At 35.6% G+C, this 19395-nt stretch overlaps 1 protein-coding gene across 2 annotated transcripts in view; it reads right to left on the bottom strand.

The window, feature by feature from the left end:
* Nucleotides 1-3596: 3596 nt before the first annotated feature.
* The window catches only part of LOC110092125 (mediator of RNA polymerase II transcription subunit 33A), a 35706-nt gene continuing 19907 nt past the window's right edge, over nt 3597-19395 (bottom strand). For both annotated transcript variants that reach the window (XM_020816516.2, XM_020816517.2), the window contains 8 exons: nt 15516-15607; nt 15075-15429; nt 14775-14985; nt 14253-14367; nt 13865-14026; nt 13112-13781; nt 11816-12022; nt 3597-4802 (listed from right to left, as the gene is read on the bottom strand). In XM_020816516.2, coding sequence (XP_020672175.1) covers nt 3688-4802; nt 11816-12022; nt 13112-13781; nt 13865-14026; nt 14253-14367; nt 14775-14985; nt 15075-15429; nt 15516-15607 — 2927 coding nt within the window. In that variant the 3' untranslated portion in view covers nt 3597-3687. The remainder of the gene's footprint in view (nt 4803-11815; nt 12023-13111; nt 13782-13864; nt 14027-14252; nt 14368-14774; nt 14986-15074; nt 15430-15515; nt 15608-19395) is intronic.

Raw genomic sequence — 19395 nt, 5'->3', positions numbered from 1 at the left:
TTGAACTTAACGTCTCAATGAGGGCAAATTATTGCATCAGGTCACCGAACACGTTCAGTCCTCTCTGTCTACAGTAAAGCGCAGGTCCTGCGCTTTACTGTAGACAAAGAGGATAATTTGCCCTCAATGAGACGCGACAATCATGATTGATATGGCCTGAGTCCAAATGAATTATAAATCAAGCACTTAAGACATACTTAAAAGCTTAGGGATATCAATTGACGGATCAAACAATCTCAAAATCCTATGCGTTTATAGTTGAGCATCTCGATAAGGCGAATCTAACAAATTCAAAATTATTAGATTATTAAATCACTAAGACACTCAAAAGATTACAAAATTATCATAATATGTTTTTCTTGTGATCTTAATCTTCAACTATTACACCCTCAAATTTTCAACAGGTAATTTATGATTCAAAATAGTTACTTATTATATTGTCCATAAAAAAATTAAAAAATCTAATTTTCTTCAATTAAAATATATCTACTTCATTTGCTACAATAATAAATAGATTAACAATGCATCAAATTAGACAATAAAAAACAGGTAAATTGTTTACAAACACAACTCATATTACAAAGCAGTTAAAAACCTACGAGAGAAAAAAAAAATATTTTATATCATCTCTTATGAGAAAAATATTCATTATTTTTTATAACCATATTATAATTCATATAAAATTAAGAGCTATGTGGAATTGTATTAGCCAAATAATAAATATTTATAATTAAATAATTAATAACAATAACTCTGAGATTGAGGGATCATTTATTCATTTTATATCAAGAGGCATATCAAAAAGTTAGGTTTAAGAATATTTTTAAATTTATTTTAATATTTAGGTATTGTATAAATAAATATCAAAATTCATATGAGAGATATGTAAAAATTTTGATATGTTAAAACTTTTTGTTGGCATTTCGCTGCTTGGCTTTCCAGAATAAATGATTCCTTTCTCTACAGTCATTCACTGAAGAGAAAAATTAAAAAAATAGAGAAGAATACGTTTTACTTCCCTGCCGGTCGTGAAACCGCTGCTGAATGTCTTTGTAGCGCATAGTATATACAACGTATTAGTAGCGGTTTTGGAACCGCTGCAAAGAAAATTGTGGCGGTTAAAACCACCACGATAGCTCAAAATTTGTGCTGCGATAACCTTATTTTTTGATAGTGATGGAATTGTATTAGCCAAATAATAAATATTTATAATTAAATAATTAATAACAATAACTCTGAGATTGAGGGATCATTTATTCATTTTATATCAAGAGGCATATCAAAAAGTTAGGTTTAAGAATAATTTTAAATTTATTTTAATATTTAGGTATTGCATAAATAAATATCAAAATTCATATGTGAGATATGTAAATTTTTTGATAAGTTGGACATTTGTGTTGCCCTTGTCGCCGATTTGTTTTCCAACATGAATGATTCATCTTTTTACGGTCATCCACTGAAGAGGAAATAATGAAAATAGAGAAGAATACATCAATAATCTCACATATAGTCGGGGTGTAAATTCAGTGCTTTCTTATTATTATTTATTTTTTTTACTTTAGTTTTTATAATGGTTCAATATAATAAAATAGACCTGAACATCTCCAAACTTGATTATACCCTTACAACTATCAGAATATTCATGGGTGATGTCTCCCTTAATTTAAGTAGACGTTAGAAAAAGAGAATTAGCTTCATTTTCAAAAAAGGGGAAATCTCAATAAAACAAATATTAACATTTGTTCAGTCTTATTAACGGGTCAAATGTACACTACCTCTAGCCCATAAGTCATTGTCTCTATTTATATGTGAAGAAAAAAAAAAATAGAGAGACTTTGTTTTTTTTAGTTGTTAGAAACTTTCTCTAAATGAAATCAGTAGTAGAAGAAATGAAATATTTTTTTACTAAAATCAAATGAAATTTTTTTTTACTAAAATCATGATTAGTTGCTAACCTCTGTAAGGGTGAAAAGAGGAACGAGCAACTGTTAACAATTTCAATGATAAAATATATCATAAAATAGAAGAAACTGATAAAAAAATAGGAGAAAGAGTAGAAACATGTCACTTGCATAATCTGACATTACAAAAGGATCTAAACTCTTATGTTAAATAATAATCCATTATTAAGAAGGGACTGAAGCAAAAAATGATAATGCCATGTCGAGAGTTTATGTGAGGAGATATGAGACAGTGGAATGAGGGCTAGATAATTGCAACGTGAAGACCGATAGAGAACAATTGTCACGAGCGAGCTGCTGAGTTCATCTCTCACGAGAGACTTCGTAAGCGAGATGAAAGAGTTTGTGATAATTTTGAATTGAGAATTATATCAAAATGAAAGAATAGGAAGGGTGCACATAGGAGTTCCAAGGGTTGTGTGAAATGCATGGACGGGATTTTGTTTTGTTTTGTTTTTTGTTTTTGTTTTTGTTTTTGTTTTTGTTTTTTTTTTGTTTTTGTTATGTTTTGTTTTGGTGTCCTTTTTTTTTACGGTTTAAATTAAGTTTAGGAAGAGTAGGGAACACGAATAGCGGAATATAAATGGGTATTTAATTAATATAAAGGAATACTAATAAATATTAGAGAATTTAAATTATTTCTTCATTTATTTAGGGGATACGAAAAGCGTAATACAAAGGAATATTTAATTAAAAGGAAGACTAAGAAGCATTAAAGAATTTAAATAATTTCTTCATTTATTTGCTTAAATGAACATTATGCTCATATAAAAAGTAATAATACATTAATTATTTTTTAAATTATCAATTAATCATGATAATATAATAAAATCAAAGGCCATGGTTCTATTTGAATAATAAAAATGAAAGGCTAAGATTTTATTTGGGAGTAAAACTCAAATGACTTTTATAATAGTATTATAGATGTAAAGATTCTTTTTTTTATTAATTATTAAAATAATGAACTTTTAACAATTATTATTGAATGAATATTAATTAATGAATTATATTATTAATTTCTCTGAGTAAAAAATCTTCAGTTCAAAAGAAATTTTATATTAAAAAAATTAATTTAAAAAACAATAAAAAATTCCATCCCAATAAAAAGATTTTAGCCTAATAATTTGACTATAAAAGTCACCATTTAAACTGAAATCTTATAAATAAAAAGCATATTTAAAAATAGTGGAATTTGCAAATGTAACACTGAGACTGAAAGACTTTCTCATTAATATATTTATCGCTGTAGAAGTCATTGACAGAAAAACTATATGTATAAACCATTATTAAAAAAGATAAATATAAACAATTATTTAAAAATAGATATTCTAAATAAATCAATTATTAATCTTTTAAAAAAACCTCTAATTATTAACTCATAATTTCATTTTTCATATATATTTTTAATTTTCTCAATATTTTTTAACTGGACAAGCCATTTCAATATTATAAAATTTGTGCATCACAGAGAAGCAGCAATTGAAACCCAAACACAGTAAAAAAACCAGCAAAAAAGGGCACAACACACACCAACCCAATCTATACATTAGATGAGAACTCAAGCCAAAAATGTCAAGTTAGCAACAGCAGTTCTTTCAAATCATTAAAAAAAACCCTAAACTAATGAAGCATTGTAAAATCCAAAGCTTAATTTACCCCCTAAATAGACTAAATAAAATTTACAACAAAATGAGACAGCAAAGTACTTAATTACCTCTATCTACAGTCACCATTGACAGGCAAGAATCACCTCTGCAGCAGCTCCCATGGCCTCAACGCCTCGCTTTCTTAGAAGAGCAAGAGCAAGATCATCCTGATTCCACTTCCTCAGGCCTCTGCTCAGCCGCTTCACCACCCCCAGATTCACTTCCATCACCCAACTCGCCGCGCACTCCACCACCAACCCCAAAAACCCAGACACATAAGCGCGCCATAGCGCCAAATCACAGCCAAGTGAGATCTTCCCATCCAGTGCACTTGCCAGGAATTCCATGTGAGCTTCGACAACCCTCGGCCTTCGCTTCGACGGCGAAGTCGTATCGATTCCCCATGCAAACATGCCACAGAGCAAAGTGAAGTAGGCTAGAGCATGGCCTCCCAGAATGTAGACTAAACCTCCACTGCTTCCTTCTTTATCCAACTCATGAGCAGACAGGAACCAAGATGGAAGCATTTCTTGGAAAAGGCCTTGTATTAGACCTGATCCTCCTGATAGCCACACAAAAGTAGCACCAAGATTCGCAGCCACTTTCACTCTTGTCATGGCAGTGGCTAATGATACCTGGCCATATCGTTGTCCATGCTTGGTTTTCTTCAGCTTCTCAATCTTCTCTTTCGATACAACAGTGTCTGCAATCTCTTTGACTGATTGCATCATGATAGATAGGATGTCTTCGGTTAGAAGAACAATGTCTTTTATGCAACGGTAGACACGAAGATATAGAATTCCGGGGGCGACCGGTGAAAGACCGCCGCAGAAATGAGAGCCAAATCCATGACCGAGAAGCCTGCCGACACTGCCATTGCTTGACATATGGTCGCCGGAGAGGCCAAGTGTTGCGGTGAAGCAACTGCGAAGGAGCTGTACGATGGCGTCATTGTTGTGATGAAAGACGGTTCTGGAGGCGGAGAAGACGAGGAAGTCGCTCCAGCGCTTAACTTTTTGAGTCCACAAGGCTGCAACAATTGGCATGCTTGGCCACGGGCAGCTCGCAGCAAGATTCTCCAAAGCAGGTCCGGCAAGGTTGAGGAACCGTTCAGATGCTTTGTCAAGCTTGTATGTTATGGTGAGGCTTACAAAAGCTGCCAGAGGTAATGGAAGTGTTGCTTGGGAGATTCCTCCTGTCCTCATATAATGCGAAATATATCAGCAAGTCGATTCAAGGAAAAAGTAAAACATAAATGTCATTGTATGCTTAGAAAATGGATATGATTTGCGGATACAACTTGACCATAAAAAGTTCATTGTAATGGATAAAGCATGACCTTATGTACAATCACCAAGTAGAAATAATCGACTTTGTCATTGATCCAGATTTTTACCCTCTAAACATGAATAGTTTCTCACTTGACCTTGACAAAATACAACATGTGTCCTCTATGCCTTTATTTTATCTAACCCAACGCTCCCCAACTCTGAAACAAACAGGTTGAGTGATGCAGTTGCTCCAGCACCATAGCACCAATCACTAGTGCTGTGCCACCGCGACTCTCAATATCTGCGTGACAAGTCCGTCCACAGCACCATAGTTGTGCAAGAGTTGTATATACGTATTTTACAATGTATGGCGCATTAAATATAGAAATTGAATTCATACTCCACAAAGATCATCAGACACTTCAATATATTCATTCTCAAAAGTATCTATCTCGAATTCAAGCTATGTGGATGATATTCCTTCAAAAATTTACATTTTTCTTCAAGCAATGGACTGAAATTCTAAACCAAATTGTTGATGTCATGCCAGCCACGCTGCAACCTAAACTAATTAGATTCGATGTCCTTGAGGAAATATATGTCGAAGACGAAGACTTCAGTGAAACTAAGGTGCAACCAGTAGTAGAACAATGGTGAGTTCTTCATACAACAATTATACTGAGTCAAGAACCTCCCTAAGCGAGTATATAACCTGACATCAGCATTGGGGCGATTAGCAGTGCATATGGGGTGCGATAAGACAATTGTCATGGAAGATGACAAATTCTTTTAGCCGCGGAATCTTCAAGATACAACCAATTTTGTTTAGCAATGTGAAATTTGCCAACCACCTAAAATGCATGCCCAAAATATAGGACACTACTCATTTGTCCTCATTTCCAACAACTAGGAAAACATTAAATTGATTTTGTGCTAGGCTTATTGATGATAGAATGAAAAGAGACTTTGCATTCGCAATGTTTAAAATTGCGTAATCGGGTATTGAGGCGTTTTTCGTTCATGAGGCAAGGCATAAGCCTCAAGACGTTTTGAGGCGTAAGCCTCAAAATCAAAAGATTGCGTAAACATAAAATGATAAATTTTTTATATACTACTGAGTAAAAAATATTAAACATAAAAAGCCACAAGATATAAAGTGAAATCAAAATATCTCAATAATAAGACAAAATGAAATATAGTTCAACTCAATTTCTATCTTTCCCAAATCACAGTATTCTTTTCATTAACATATAATTCCAAAAGTAAATAGCAATGACATATCACATAAGAACTCATAAGTCATCAGCACTGTCATCACTAAGGGCTTCTTCATTTGAATCATTATGATGAATTGCTCTCTCCCCATCCTCCTCTCCTATAGGTCCAATGTCTCCCAATCAGCTCCTTCCTCAAAATCAGTTATATTCCTCTTCCCTAAATATTTTTTAACAATATTAAAATTAATAATAATGTAATACATTAATAAAAGAAAGCTATATTATTTATATATCTTTTTTGATTTATTTTTGAGTTGTGGTGGATGTAGATGATTTATGACCATCAAAGAAATAAATATTTAAATCTTCATTTTGTAATTCAGACGGCATCAATTCAACTTCATCATCTACATACCATTCATCATCAGATGACACACCCTCGCAAAGCAAAGGATCTTCATCATTCATTAATCCTAGATGAAATGGGCTTCATCGAAGAAGATGAATCCCTAACGATGCGCTCACTCCCGTAGTAAGAACCAACATCAACTCTATCCTCAAATTGCTTATGTGCAAGATGTTTTGACGTAGTAGATTTATTCATGTATGACTTTATCTCCTCCCTTACAGTATCAGGAACTTTGGAGCATGGATCAATATTTTTGTGAGACCCTGAAAGATGATCCTTCATCCTAGTCACACCACTCTTCACAACTTTGTCACAGTAATTGCATTTTAGATAGATATATGTTTTATCACTTCCTCCTACATCTACCTGAGTGTTATATTTCCATGTTTGATCTTTTCTATGACCTAATTCAGCTTTATCCTTACTTCTGATCATCCTATATGAGAAGAATAAATTAGTGCAATATATCAAACCCCTAAATATAATGCTTCATTTATTCTACATTAAGAAAACTTATACAAAGCATGCACTCATGAAGAAGCAGACTAACACTAACAACCATTATTAAAGATGATGAATACAACAATATGTCGGGCAGCCGGGGGTCCAAGGGGGCAATGCCCCCTAAAAGGTTCGACTTACCTGGTCAGGTCGCAGGGTCAAGGGGCAGCGCCCTTGCGAGGGTTTCCGGGGGCAGCGCCCCCAAAAATATTTTTTATTGTAAAAGTAATTTTGAAGTTCTGCTTATTTTTAAAGCTCGTAAGTTGTTTGTATGCAAAGATAGCGGTATCGAGCAAGTACCGAGCGGTATCGAGCATGTACCTAGCAATACCGAACATGTACTTAGTGGTACTAAGTATTGTTGTACCAAGTAGTGCCGAGAATGTACCTAGCGATACTGAGTGATACCAAGCGGTACTGAGCAGACAGACAAATTGTGGAAACTTAGCAGAATATGGAGGTTCTTATGGCAGAACGGATCGATCTTGTATTTCACAATAAGGTGATAGATGGAACCATGAAGAAGAAGAGCTTTCAGCGGTTGGTCGAAGGAGATTCCAGCCTAATTCGCGGTAGAAGAGAACTCCAAGCAATAAGCGAAGAGCAACTCATGGTGGAAGGAAGAAGACGCTGGTCGAATGGAAGTAACTCAGGAAGAGGGGAAAATTTCGCTCTAAGAATAAGGGAGGAGAAACCTAGTTTCGATTCGGAAATGACCAAAGACGCATTTAAAACATGAGGTTAGGGTTTTTTTTATTTTAAGAGGCGAACACCTCTAAAACATGAGGCGATGCGCACATCAGTGAACTTGAGGCGTACGCCTCAATGTCGGCTCTCATTGCATAAGCTTCGAGGCTTAAAAGTTTAAAATTGCGCTGAGCCGCGCCTCTTATTGTGTTCTTCGCTGTTGATAGCTTCTCCAAAATGATACATTTCCAAAATGACACACTTTAAACCTTGCAAAAAAGTCATCAATGTTGTCAATGCGGCTAATTTATTTTTCCAAGAGATCTTTGAACTCCATGGAATTCTAAAAATCATCACATCTAATCGAGACAAACTGTGAGAGCCATATTTGGCATGTACCGTAGAAGAATTTAATGTTTTCCTTACACTTGGCAGCGTCTGTAATCCTCAAATTGATGGATAAATGAGGGTGTTATACCTCCCTCATTTTATTTCACACAAATTCTCAACATAAAAATACAAGTAAACAACTAAAACTATGAAACATAGTGGCATGTAAGATCATTAAAATCATGCAACTCAAGTGTAATGAAACCCAAGGTCTGATGGAGTTTTTTAGCAATTTACCTTGCTTTTCTAGTTTACATTCATTAAGTTTGTACTTTGTATTAGCATGTCCCACAGAACCATATCCATGTTAGTAGTTCATATATTCTCCTTATTCTCTTCACCGATAATCATAAAATAAATGAGTCTATAAACTTAACGACAATGAGTAAGAGTGGCAATAATGTTCCTAGGCCATTCTTTCTTGTCCATTATCTTTCTTGAGTTAGTTCATATGATATTCAAATACAACGTACTCAAATAAATTTAATGTTTCCCTTACACTTGGCAGTGCTTGTCGTCCTCAAATTGATGGACATATGAGCATGGAATACCTCACTCTCAACTCCATAATCTAACGCCTTGCTAGTGATAGACCAAAGCAATGAGATGAAGTGCTTGCTCGAGTGAAGTTTCCTTTAATAGTATGATTAATCAATCCATAGGTCGGCCTCCATTCCAATATTTCCAGTGCACAAATCGGTCGGTATAAATTGTTCAAAGAAGGAAACCTGGTCATGATCCATATCAAGAAACATCAACAGCCAGTAAGAATGCTTCACGAACTACGAGCTAGGAAGAGTGGCAGATTTTGCAATAAAAAAACTTGGGGAGAATGCATATATAATTGATTTATTTAATCATCTAAAGATCAAAAAGCTTTTACTATCAAATATATCTTTAAACATCACCCACTTAATGCAGTTAATACCCTCGAATTGAATTCGCAATCCATTTTGTCTAAAAACCAAGAGGATTGATGTACTCACTCAAACACTACAACGCCAACGCTCAGCATCGTAGCGTTGCGATTCTCACGCTCAGCATCGTAGCGTTGCGATTCTCAATCATTCACGTAACAAGTTTGTCTCTAGTTCCAAATCCCACTACCACATCTTTCTCTCTATTTCTAGCATGAACAAACTCGCCTCAGTCGTCTCTACATCCTATTCCACACTTTCACTGGTCCACTTTCCTTTTTAGTCATGTAGCTTTTTATTCTCTACAACTTTGATTCCTACCTAAATGGCTATCAACTTATAAAATGCATAGTTGAAAGAATGGAGACAAAAAATATATCATAGCTTTGATTTTCATGAAGAAATAGACAAGTATTCTGTCTTGATTCTTCTTTGTCCATAGAGTTTTGTTGAGTTCGCACTAAGCATCCCGCCTTCTCGACCTGACTGATGCTTTCTTGAGTAGAAGCCAACAGTAAAGGACAAGACAGAGAGAGAGAGACGCAGAGGTGGGGCACTAAGGATGATTGTAGTACGGTGCCTAGGTGAAAAAAAGTTTATTGGATGGCATGTGTGAGAAAAGGAGAGCAACCGCCCAAAAGTAGAAATTAACTTAGCAAATATTAGTCAGTTCAACTTTTATTGCAACATATTGATGTTTTCAACTTAAATATTAAGTCTATGTTTGAAATTAAGGAAAATGAAGGAAATGAATAAAATTACAATAATTGACAATTACGCATTGATCTGAGCTTTTAAACCTTGTCTTCTCATTTTCTTTCACACAAATTCCCAGCATAAAAATACAGCTAAAACTACGAAACCTCGTGGCATATAAGATCATTGAAATCATGTAACTCAAGTGTAAGGAAACCCAAGGTCTGATAGAGTTTTTTAGCAATTTACCTTGTTTTTCTAGTTTACATTCATTTAAATTTGTATTAACATCTCCCACATAACCATATCCATGTTAGCAGTTCATATATTCCCCTTATTCTCTTCACCAAAAACCATAAAATAAACGAGTCTATAAATTTAACAATAATGGGTAAGAGTAATAGTGGATATAATGCTCCTAGGCCATTCTTTCTTGTCCATTATCTTTCTTGAGTTAGCTCATATGAGATTCAAATGCTACCTACTAAAATAAATTTAATGTTTCCTTACACTTGGCAGTGCCTGTCATCCTCAAATTAATGGACAAATGAGGGTGGAATACCTCACTCTCGACTCCATAATCTAACGTCTTGCTAGTGATAGACCAAAGCAATGAGATGAAGTGCTTGCTCGAGTGAATTTGCCTTCAATAGTATGATTAATCAATCCATAGGTCGGCCTCCTTTCCAATATTTGCAATGCACAAATCAGTCAGCATAAATTGTTCAAAAAAGGCAACCTTGTAATGATCCTATTAGGAAACATCAACAACCAGTAAGAATGATTCACGAACTACGAGCTAGGAAGAATGGTCGGTTTTGCAATCAAAAAGAAACTTGGGGAGAATGCATATAAAATTGGTTTATTTAATCATCCAAAGATCTAAAAAATTTTACTGCCAAAGATATCTTTAAACATCACCCACTTAATGCAGTTGATGTCCTCGAATTGAATTCGCAATCCATTTTGTCTAAAGACCAAGAGGATTGATGTACTCACTCAAACACTACAAACCCTAGTCTCAATCATTCACGTAACAAGTTTGTCTCCAGTTCCAAATCCCACTACCACATCTTTCTCTCAGTTTCTTGAATGACAAAACTCGCCTCAATCATCTCTACATCCTATTCCACAATTTCACTGGTCCACTTTCCTTTTTAGTCATGTAGCTTTTTATTCTCTTTAACTTTGATTCCTACCTAAATGGCTATCAACTTATAAAATGCATAGTTGAAAAAGGAGACAAAAATATAAATCGTAACTTTTATTTTCATGAAGGAATAGACTAGTATTATGTCTTGATTCTTCTTCTTCCATAGAGTTTTGTTGAGCTCGCACAAAGCATTCCGCCTTCTCGACCTGACTAATGCTTTTTTGAGTGGAAGCCAAAAGTAGAGAGGTAGAGAGAGAGAGAAGAAAGACACAGAGGTGGGGCATTAAGGATGATTGTAGTACGGTGCGTGCCTACGTGAAAAGGTTTATTAGATGGCATGTGTGAGAAAAGGAGAGCAATCGCTGAAAAGTAGAAATTAACTTAGAATATATTAGCCATTTCAACTTCTGTTGGAGAATATTGATGTTTTCAACTTCAATATTAAGTCTTTGTTTGAAATTAAGGAAAATGAAGGAAATGAAATAAAATCACAATAATCGAAAATCAGGCATTGGTTTAAGATTTTAAAACCTGTCTTCTGTTTTTTTTTTTTTCACACAAATCCCCAGCATAAAAATATAACTAAAACTATGAAACATAGCAGCATGTAAGATCACTGAAATCATGTAACTCAAGTTTAAGAAAACCCAAGGCCTGATGAAGTTTTTAGCAATTTACCTTGTTTTCCAGTTTACATTCATTTAAGTTTGTATTAGGATCTCCCACATAACTATATCCATGTTAGTAGATTACATATTCCTCTTATTCTCTTCACCAATAACCATAAAATAAACGAGTCTATAAATTTAACGATAACGGGTAAGAATAATAGTGGCTATAATGCACCCAGGCCATTCTTTCTTGTCCATTATCTTTCTTGAGTTAGCTTATATGAGATTCAAATATTACGTACACAAATAAATTTGTTAAGAAATGTAACAATAGTTGAATAGGACCATGCACATACCAGCAACAAGGCTTGGAACATCAACACCGGTAGCAGCCACAATTTTCTTGATGTGTTCTTCGACAGTTGATAGGTTTGCAGCAGGACTAGGCCAATCAGTGCCATTCATGAAAGCAGGTTTCCAGACTCCACGAGTTACTTCAGCAGAAAAGTAGCTTACGATAGTCGCAAGAGATGCCGGTAGGAAATCAGCCAAGTCCTTGAGGCCTAAAAGCGAGTAACAGTTTGACAAGCAACCATCAGCTTTGTATACACGTCAAGTAGATTTGTACAGTATTTTCCTTATGCTAGTGATATATTGAACCTAAAAGAAAGGCCGCATGTTTGTCATTGAGTTGGAATTGTAGTAATATGCACAAAAGTTTAAGACCAAAAAATTTTATCTTCCAGAAAATCAGGACCACAGACCAACCAATTGATTGTACGAAGGCTGCACTGTATTTAGCCAAGTAAGAGTTCTAAAAAGAACAGCACCTTAAAAATGATTATTACATTTTGTTAATCAAATCATAAAGTGGAAGTTTGCTTAATAGTGCAATTCACCACTTTGGTTTTAGAAATGGGCAATTGGATCTCTACATTCTAGCAAAAATAGGGATTACTTAATATGTTCAAGGATCTGACCAACAGTGCCCGGACTAAAGTGCTCTTGAAAAGGATAATATGCACGAAAGTTTAACAAAAATGTCTCGATGTCTGCATGAGTATGAGGTTTGTATGGATTTATTCATGAAATACCACCATATATGGAGCATAAGCCTGCATATATGTGGTGCATGCTTGGACCCTGTCTCCATTGTTGGAGATACCGGCATCCTCTACTATGTAAATCCTTCATGGAGAAAAGAGCTAAAACATTATCTAATAATTCATGAAACAGTTCGTTCGCTTTGGGAAGATACTAGAACAGGAAAACCCTTCTCTTTCATTGTCTAGGGAGAATTTGGGATCGAAAGATTGTCAAAACTTCCCTAGTATTTCAGGGAATCATTACAGTATGGAACAACAATGACGAAGAAATATGAAGCCAATGCCTGGCCATTTGCTTCTGGAAGCACTTGCCAAGATGTGTAAAGAAACAAAGACAGAACTGATGTACTTGCAAGCAATGCACGTTAACGAGAAGTAAATATAGATGGTTAATGAATTTAGCGATTACTTAGGAATATGATACAATCAAAATAGCAAATCCAGAAAGGAAATCATATATCGAGTAGGAAAGAAATAATATATAATAAAAATGTGAAGATGTTTGCACAATAACAGGAGGTCCAACAAAAAAAAAATCTGATTTACCAGTTGCCAGCTCACGCGGGAAGAGTCTACCATGCGAACAAGCACTCAAAGCAGCATCAACAACAAAAGGAACAGCTTCCATGATGTCCCATGCTGGTAGCATTGGCTTAACATGGTAATCTTCACTTCCAGGACCAGAAGAATTGCTTAAACTGCTTCCAGATGTTCCAGGGCCAACTGATTGGTTATTTCCTTTGTTAATCTTCCTAAACATCATGTTTAAAAGGCCATCTACATTTTGATGAACTGGAGTTCCATGAACTAGGCCAGAAAGAGTTGATGCTAAACATGCCTGATGTTGTCTGTACCAAACTTTCAACTTTGGAAAAGAATCAACAAAAATAGGTTGTGGTAATGACGAGCATGTTGTTGACAATAGACTGTTGCCATCACGTTTTTTGGTTGAATTGCAAGAAGAAAGTAGACTTGCATTGCGCAACAATAGAAGGTATTCTGGAGTCAGCTGTGACCCAACAGGAGCTCCATCACCCATGATACAATACTCTAGCGGAGGATGGTTGAACTTCCATAATCTCAATAGAAGAATAAATGCATTCGAGAAGACCGAATGAGCAGTAATTTCTTCGCCAGATGTTGTCCAAGTAATGTTTGGAACACAAGCCCCAAAAACCTCACATATAGCCATCAATGCCCCTGCAAGCTCTGGAACCTGGAAATGCAAAAAACGAGTTGAAGGGGCACTCATATCCAACTAATCATTTTTCACATGACATATAGTGCGTTGTTGCCTACCAGACCATGAAAAGAGAAAATTTGAACACAGTCCACAGATGATATTCCTGTAAGGACAACATTCATCATAAGACCATGACAAATGAGATGACTATCAGTTCCAGAATAATCAACAGGGACGGGCGGTGAGAGCAGTTTTACAACAAAGCGGACTGTGTGTTCCTGGAACATTGAAAAGGATTAAAGAGGTAACAATAATCATAAGAGCTGAACTTTTTTTTGAGCTGAACTTAACAATAATCATAAGAGAGAAACACTAGCAATGCTCACTAAGAAAAAGGAACTGCAGAATAAACTTGCAAGCCGCTAACAGCATAAATTTTGATAAAGAAACACAACTTCGTAAAGCCAGCATTACTGATACAAAAATGAAGGTTTCATCAACTACCTGGATACCCCATCCACGGATAAGAGATGCTGAACAAATAATGAAGGCTGCAGATACTTTGTCATCATCTGATCCATTAATTGCAACTTCAAAGATCTTCTCAAGCTCTGCTAAACTTCCAAAATTTATAAGAGCTGATTCAGTGACTTCACCAGGAAATTTTTTCGTGTAAACATTAAAATTTCACAGATCAGAACTTCCCTTAATGATTAAATGCAAATTATAGTTCAAAATGGATAAAACATCGGAGGATGAAGATTATAACCTTCACAGTAAATATTTATTTGGAATTAAGCTTGAAGTATCAAAAGAACAACTTGATTTTTTAATACCAGCTTGTAAAATGAGATGATGAATAGATTCGTTCAAGCTTTATATTAGCAAAATGATAAAAGTACATGATGTATGAAATAATGATGTAATAAATTGTTACGTTCCTACTGACTTTAATCTTAACAAGACTATCTCACAGGTCTATGGCGGGTAGCATACTAACTTCTGACTACCTATGAATATACACACCTTGAAGCAGGACTTCTGGCCAAAGAATTTACCAGCGAAGGTGTTAAGGGAGCTCCTTTCATTAATGTGGACCACCCAGGAACCTGGCCGGGTAAGGAATGAGGCATTGGTTTCATCTTTCCACTTACATAACCAGGCCAAAAGTAAGCTGATGTATCCACTAATTTCCGTGAAATACAGGACTCAATAATCAAGTGCCACAGATTTCCAGCTGCATATAGGTTCAGTATAAGCAAGCAAAATAACCAAATAATCTAATTATTATACTCAATCTTTCAAAGTGCTCTAAAAATAACTTACATAAATTAATTGCATTGTCATTTATGTTGGGGCACTCTAAATATCCACTTCCAATTGGAAGACCTGACAAAAACATCATAGCTTTTGCTGCAGCCTGATTGGCAGCAGAGATAAATAATGGAGGAGGAGCCAACAGGCTTTCATAATCACCAAGTATCTGCAAACAGGAGACTAAATCTTGACGACATTTTCCGCCCACTGCTTTTGATTTCCATTGGTTACTATGTTCCACTTCATCAACTATTTCAGCTTCTTCTTCTTTAATAATATCAGCAATTGCTAGTGTTGTAATTGAAAGCAAAATGCACAAACGCGGATCAAGCCGAGGTACAGGGCCTTCATGAGGTTCTCTTTCCTATTAACACACAAAATAGTATCATTTTCCTCAGTCTCTCTGCACATAATAATCAGTTCCAGAAGATCTTTGAAAGAACAACTTACTCTTTGCACGAGTCGAAGAGAGGCCATCCAAAGACCTAAGAAAGTATCGTGCCAGGTAGTCCCATTAACAGCTTTAAGGGTCTTCACTAAACCTGTATTAAGCTATTTAGTTGGTCAACAGGCATGAAACCAAATCCCTAGGTCGATAAATATCAAATTCAAGCTGATCCAAGCCAATGATGTCAAAATCTTGGATCATTTAATCATGACTAAAACAGTCCAAATCATGAGTCAACAAAGCACTTTTTCTTTTCGAAAAATCTTTTAAACCTTTCAGTAAGAAATGTATCTTATATAGGAATACGAACTTTCTGTAGAAACATGTCTGTAAATCAGTTTTATACTTAAATGATGGAGAAATAGTATGATTTCTGAGCAAAACAAAAAAAATAAAAAAATTTGAGAAAATAGAGTGTAGATAGACAAGTGATGCGGACATCCAACCGTCCATGCCTATCCGAGGAGGAGCTGAAGATCGACGGCCGTGATCGTCCTACATTATCTTAAATTTTATTTATAATTTTAATTTTAATAATGCATTTTTCATTTTTACCCTTACTTATGGGTCTAATCTTATGTAAGCCCTAGCGGCATGATCGTTTTATTTTAGTTTCTTTTATTTTCTGATGCCTATATATAGAAACCCTTGTAGTGTAATGGTATGATGGAGTTTTAATAAATAAAAAAGTTTGCCCTTGTGTTCTTTGGAGAGAACTTGGGTGAGATTTCTATGGGGGGGAATCGGGGCTTCCACCATCCGCAGGATGGGTCCGGGCTCATGGCTTAAGTTCCTTGGAGAAGGGAAACGTATTACACGTCAGCTGCAGGATTTGTCCAGGCTCACGATTGTATCTTTCTTTTCCTAAATATTTTTCTCCTCCTCCCTTGACCGCCGGCCAAAATCCCCCACTTGCCACCGGCTGATTCTCCAACAAACACCTCCAAAGCCACAAGCCTCCTCCACTTTATCCATATAAACCGCCGGTCATAAATCCCTCAATAGCCGGCCGACCACCTCACCCCTAGCCTCTTCCCTCCATTCCCTTTCGTTTTCTAAATTAGGTTGAAGATAATTTGAAAATAATTTTGAATTCAAATCCAATTAGTTTGAAATTTAAAACATTTCCTAAATTACTAGATCTATTTTGGAAAGTTCTTCAAATCAAATTCCAATCAATTTGGAATTATATTTGATTAAATCCTTTCTCCCGTGATTGAAGACTTGATTAATTTCCTTTTCCTTTCCTCCCATAATCGGCCCCTTCTCTCTCTACCCGCCGCCCCTTCCCCTTTTGCTCTTGATAGGAGTTAATCTTGCTTGATAGCCTTCTTTCCTATTGTGGATGTGTTTCAATATGAAAAGCATTTGAATTTAAATTCAAATGTATTTAAATTTCAAATCCTTTCCCTAATTTAGTTATCTTATTTTAGGAAAATATTCAAATCAAATATATTTCAAATTCAAATAGGATTTGATTTAAATATTCCTCCCTAATTTAAGGTTCCCCACTTGGCAAGCATACTTGAGCTCGTTTATCAAATGAGCTCGAGTTGGAGCTCAAACTCGGCTCAACTCGTGAGCTCGCAAGCTGGCTCGAACTATTATTAATATTTTTAAATAATATTTATTTTATTTAAATTTAAATAGTTAAAAAATTAATAATAAATACGGATTGCTGGTGACATTTGCATGCTTTGTCAAATCCCATGCAAGCTAGTGTCAAATCAAATATTAAAAAATATATTAAAAATATGGATGGCTAATTAAAACAGCAAACATTTACATGAATAGTGCTACAGCTTTTTTTAATATTAAAAAACAATTAAAAAAAATTGATTTGAGTGATATTTGGGCATTAAAAGGAGTTCTTCGGGCAGAAGTTTTTTTTGGAAAATACTGAAGCTTTATTTTGAATAATGCTGCAGCTTTTTAGAAAAATTGAATTTTGTCATAAATGCTGCAGGTTTTTTTGGAAAATGAATTGAGCCTGCCAAAGCTCGTGAGCTGGCTCAAGCTCGTTTATAGTAGGACGAGCTCGAGTTCGAGCTTGCTTTTTGAGCTCAACTCGAGCTCACTTTCCAACTAACGAGTTGAGCTCGATAGTGCCAAAACTTGAGTTGACTCGACTCGTTTACACCCCTATTATTTTTGAAATTGGGAGTGGGGCCTTGGAGAAATGAGAAACCTGGTGAAGGATGAAAAAAAAGAAGTGGAGGGAACCAACAGCATTTGGGGTGCTTAAGAAGTCGTAATTTTCGTTTAAAACTTATGAATTTTTATTATTCCCCTACCTTCTTTAATTTAGAAAGCATTGGATTAATTTTTTTATACTTTGTACATTTTATTATCTGTCACTCAAATAAAAATGTTTAGAGTGCAATCCATCAAATAAAAATGTTTAGAAAGTGAGAATCAACAAAAGTTGAAGTGTATACTTTCATTGGATTAATTTTTTTATACTTTTTACATTTTATTATCTGTCACACAAATAAAAATGTTTAGAAAGTGAGAATCAACAAAAATTGAAGTGTATACTTTCATAGTTTACAGTGCCTTGTGAAGAGTGCAATCCATCAAGAAGCTTCTACTTCATACCACCTATGCTTTGTTGGGCCCACTTGAAAGTGTTTCATGAATGCTATGTGTTAAATCCCAGCCCCTCAATCCCGGATTAATCCCACGGCTGCAAATAGCGATCCGTGGAAAGCTCCCTCACGTTATGAGCCTTCCTTAGTAAGACAACAGAATTAGGAAGGATTGTATTACTCTTTATTGTGTAGTTATTTGTTTCTTTATTTAAGCATCTTGTATAAACTATAAATAGGGATCATGACGAATAAAGTTTTAAGCTTTTCCCTCTCCAATCTTCTGAATTCAACACTAAGCTTTAAAGCACATTTTTTTGCACTTTAAACTAATATAACAATATTTTGTGAGTAATGGTTCCTATCTTAGAGATCATGAGTTCAACCCTTACAGCTAAAATCGGATGAGATTATTCCCCACCCGTTGGGGAGGATGAGGGGGCTTGGCCCCTTTCCCATGGTTCGGTCAACCATCTCCACATCGCTTGGTTCTCTACGGTCAACCTTAATATATACATATATGGATGGAGATGGGAAGAATCTCTGAGGAGGAGGTGATGCTTGTAATTGGTCATTAGTAGGGAGATAGGTAATCCTTTTGGTTGTTGATTGAAACTAGCCAGGGTTAGTATTTATGGGGAATGGAGGGGGTGGCTGAGAAGTGAGGGCAAGGATTTGGGTTATGGAATCCTTTGAAAGGGGTTAGGATTGTAGGGCTCAAGTTATGAGAGGTTTTTCTGAGTGACCTAAAAGTCTTGGAAGGATTTTGAGTCATATATACTAAGAGAGTGGATAAGAGGGCGGTTGGAAGGCTTTTTAGGGTTTGGAGGGAGGCGGCCAATGGCTAGGAGGGACAAGGGTATGTGTTTGTGAGAATGGTCTATGGCTCGGGGAGGCTCTAAGTCGATTGTGGCGGGCAAGAGGTGACTCGGGTAAGAGAGAGGGGCTTGGTTGAGAGGACAATGGGAAATAACTAGTGCAAGCACTAAGATAATCCGAGAACTCACCAAAGATTTCCAAGAGGAAACCAGCAAGCCACTGCTACAATTGCAAGAAAGAAACCAGGTAAAATAATATTTCATACATTGATATTCAAGATTCCATGATGATTTGTATGTAGAGTAACAAGAGAGCACTTAACATAAACTAAGCATCACATGGGTTGGTAAGCCATTCAAGGAAAGAGAATGGTTCTACTTGATTGCGATCTTCATGTTCCTTGGAATGGTCAAGCAAGATTGTTTGGAAAATTCTTAGACATTGATTTTGATGTTTCTCACATAAAAGGTGAGGG

This window comes from Dendrobium catenatum, unplaced genomic scaffold (assembly GCF_001605985.2).
Source record: "Dendrobium catenatum unplaced genomic scaffold, ASM160598v2 fragScaff_scaffold_665, whole genome shotgun sequence".
NCBI lineage: Eukaryota > Viridiplantae > Streptophyta > Magnoliopsida > Asparagales > Orchidaceae > Dendrobium > Dendrobium catenatum.
This window is presented reverse-complemented; position numbering and strand designations above follow the sequence as displayed.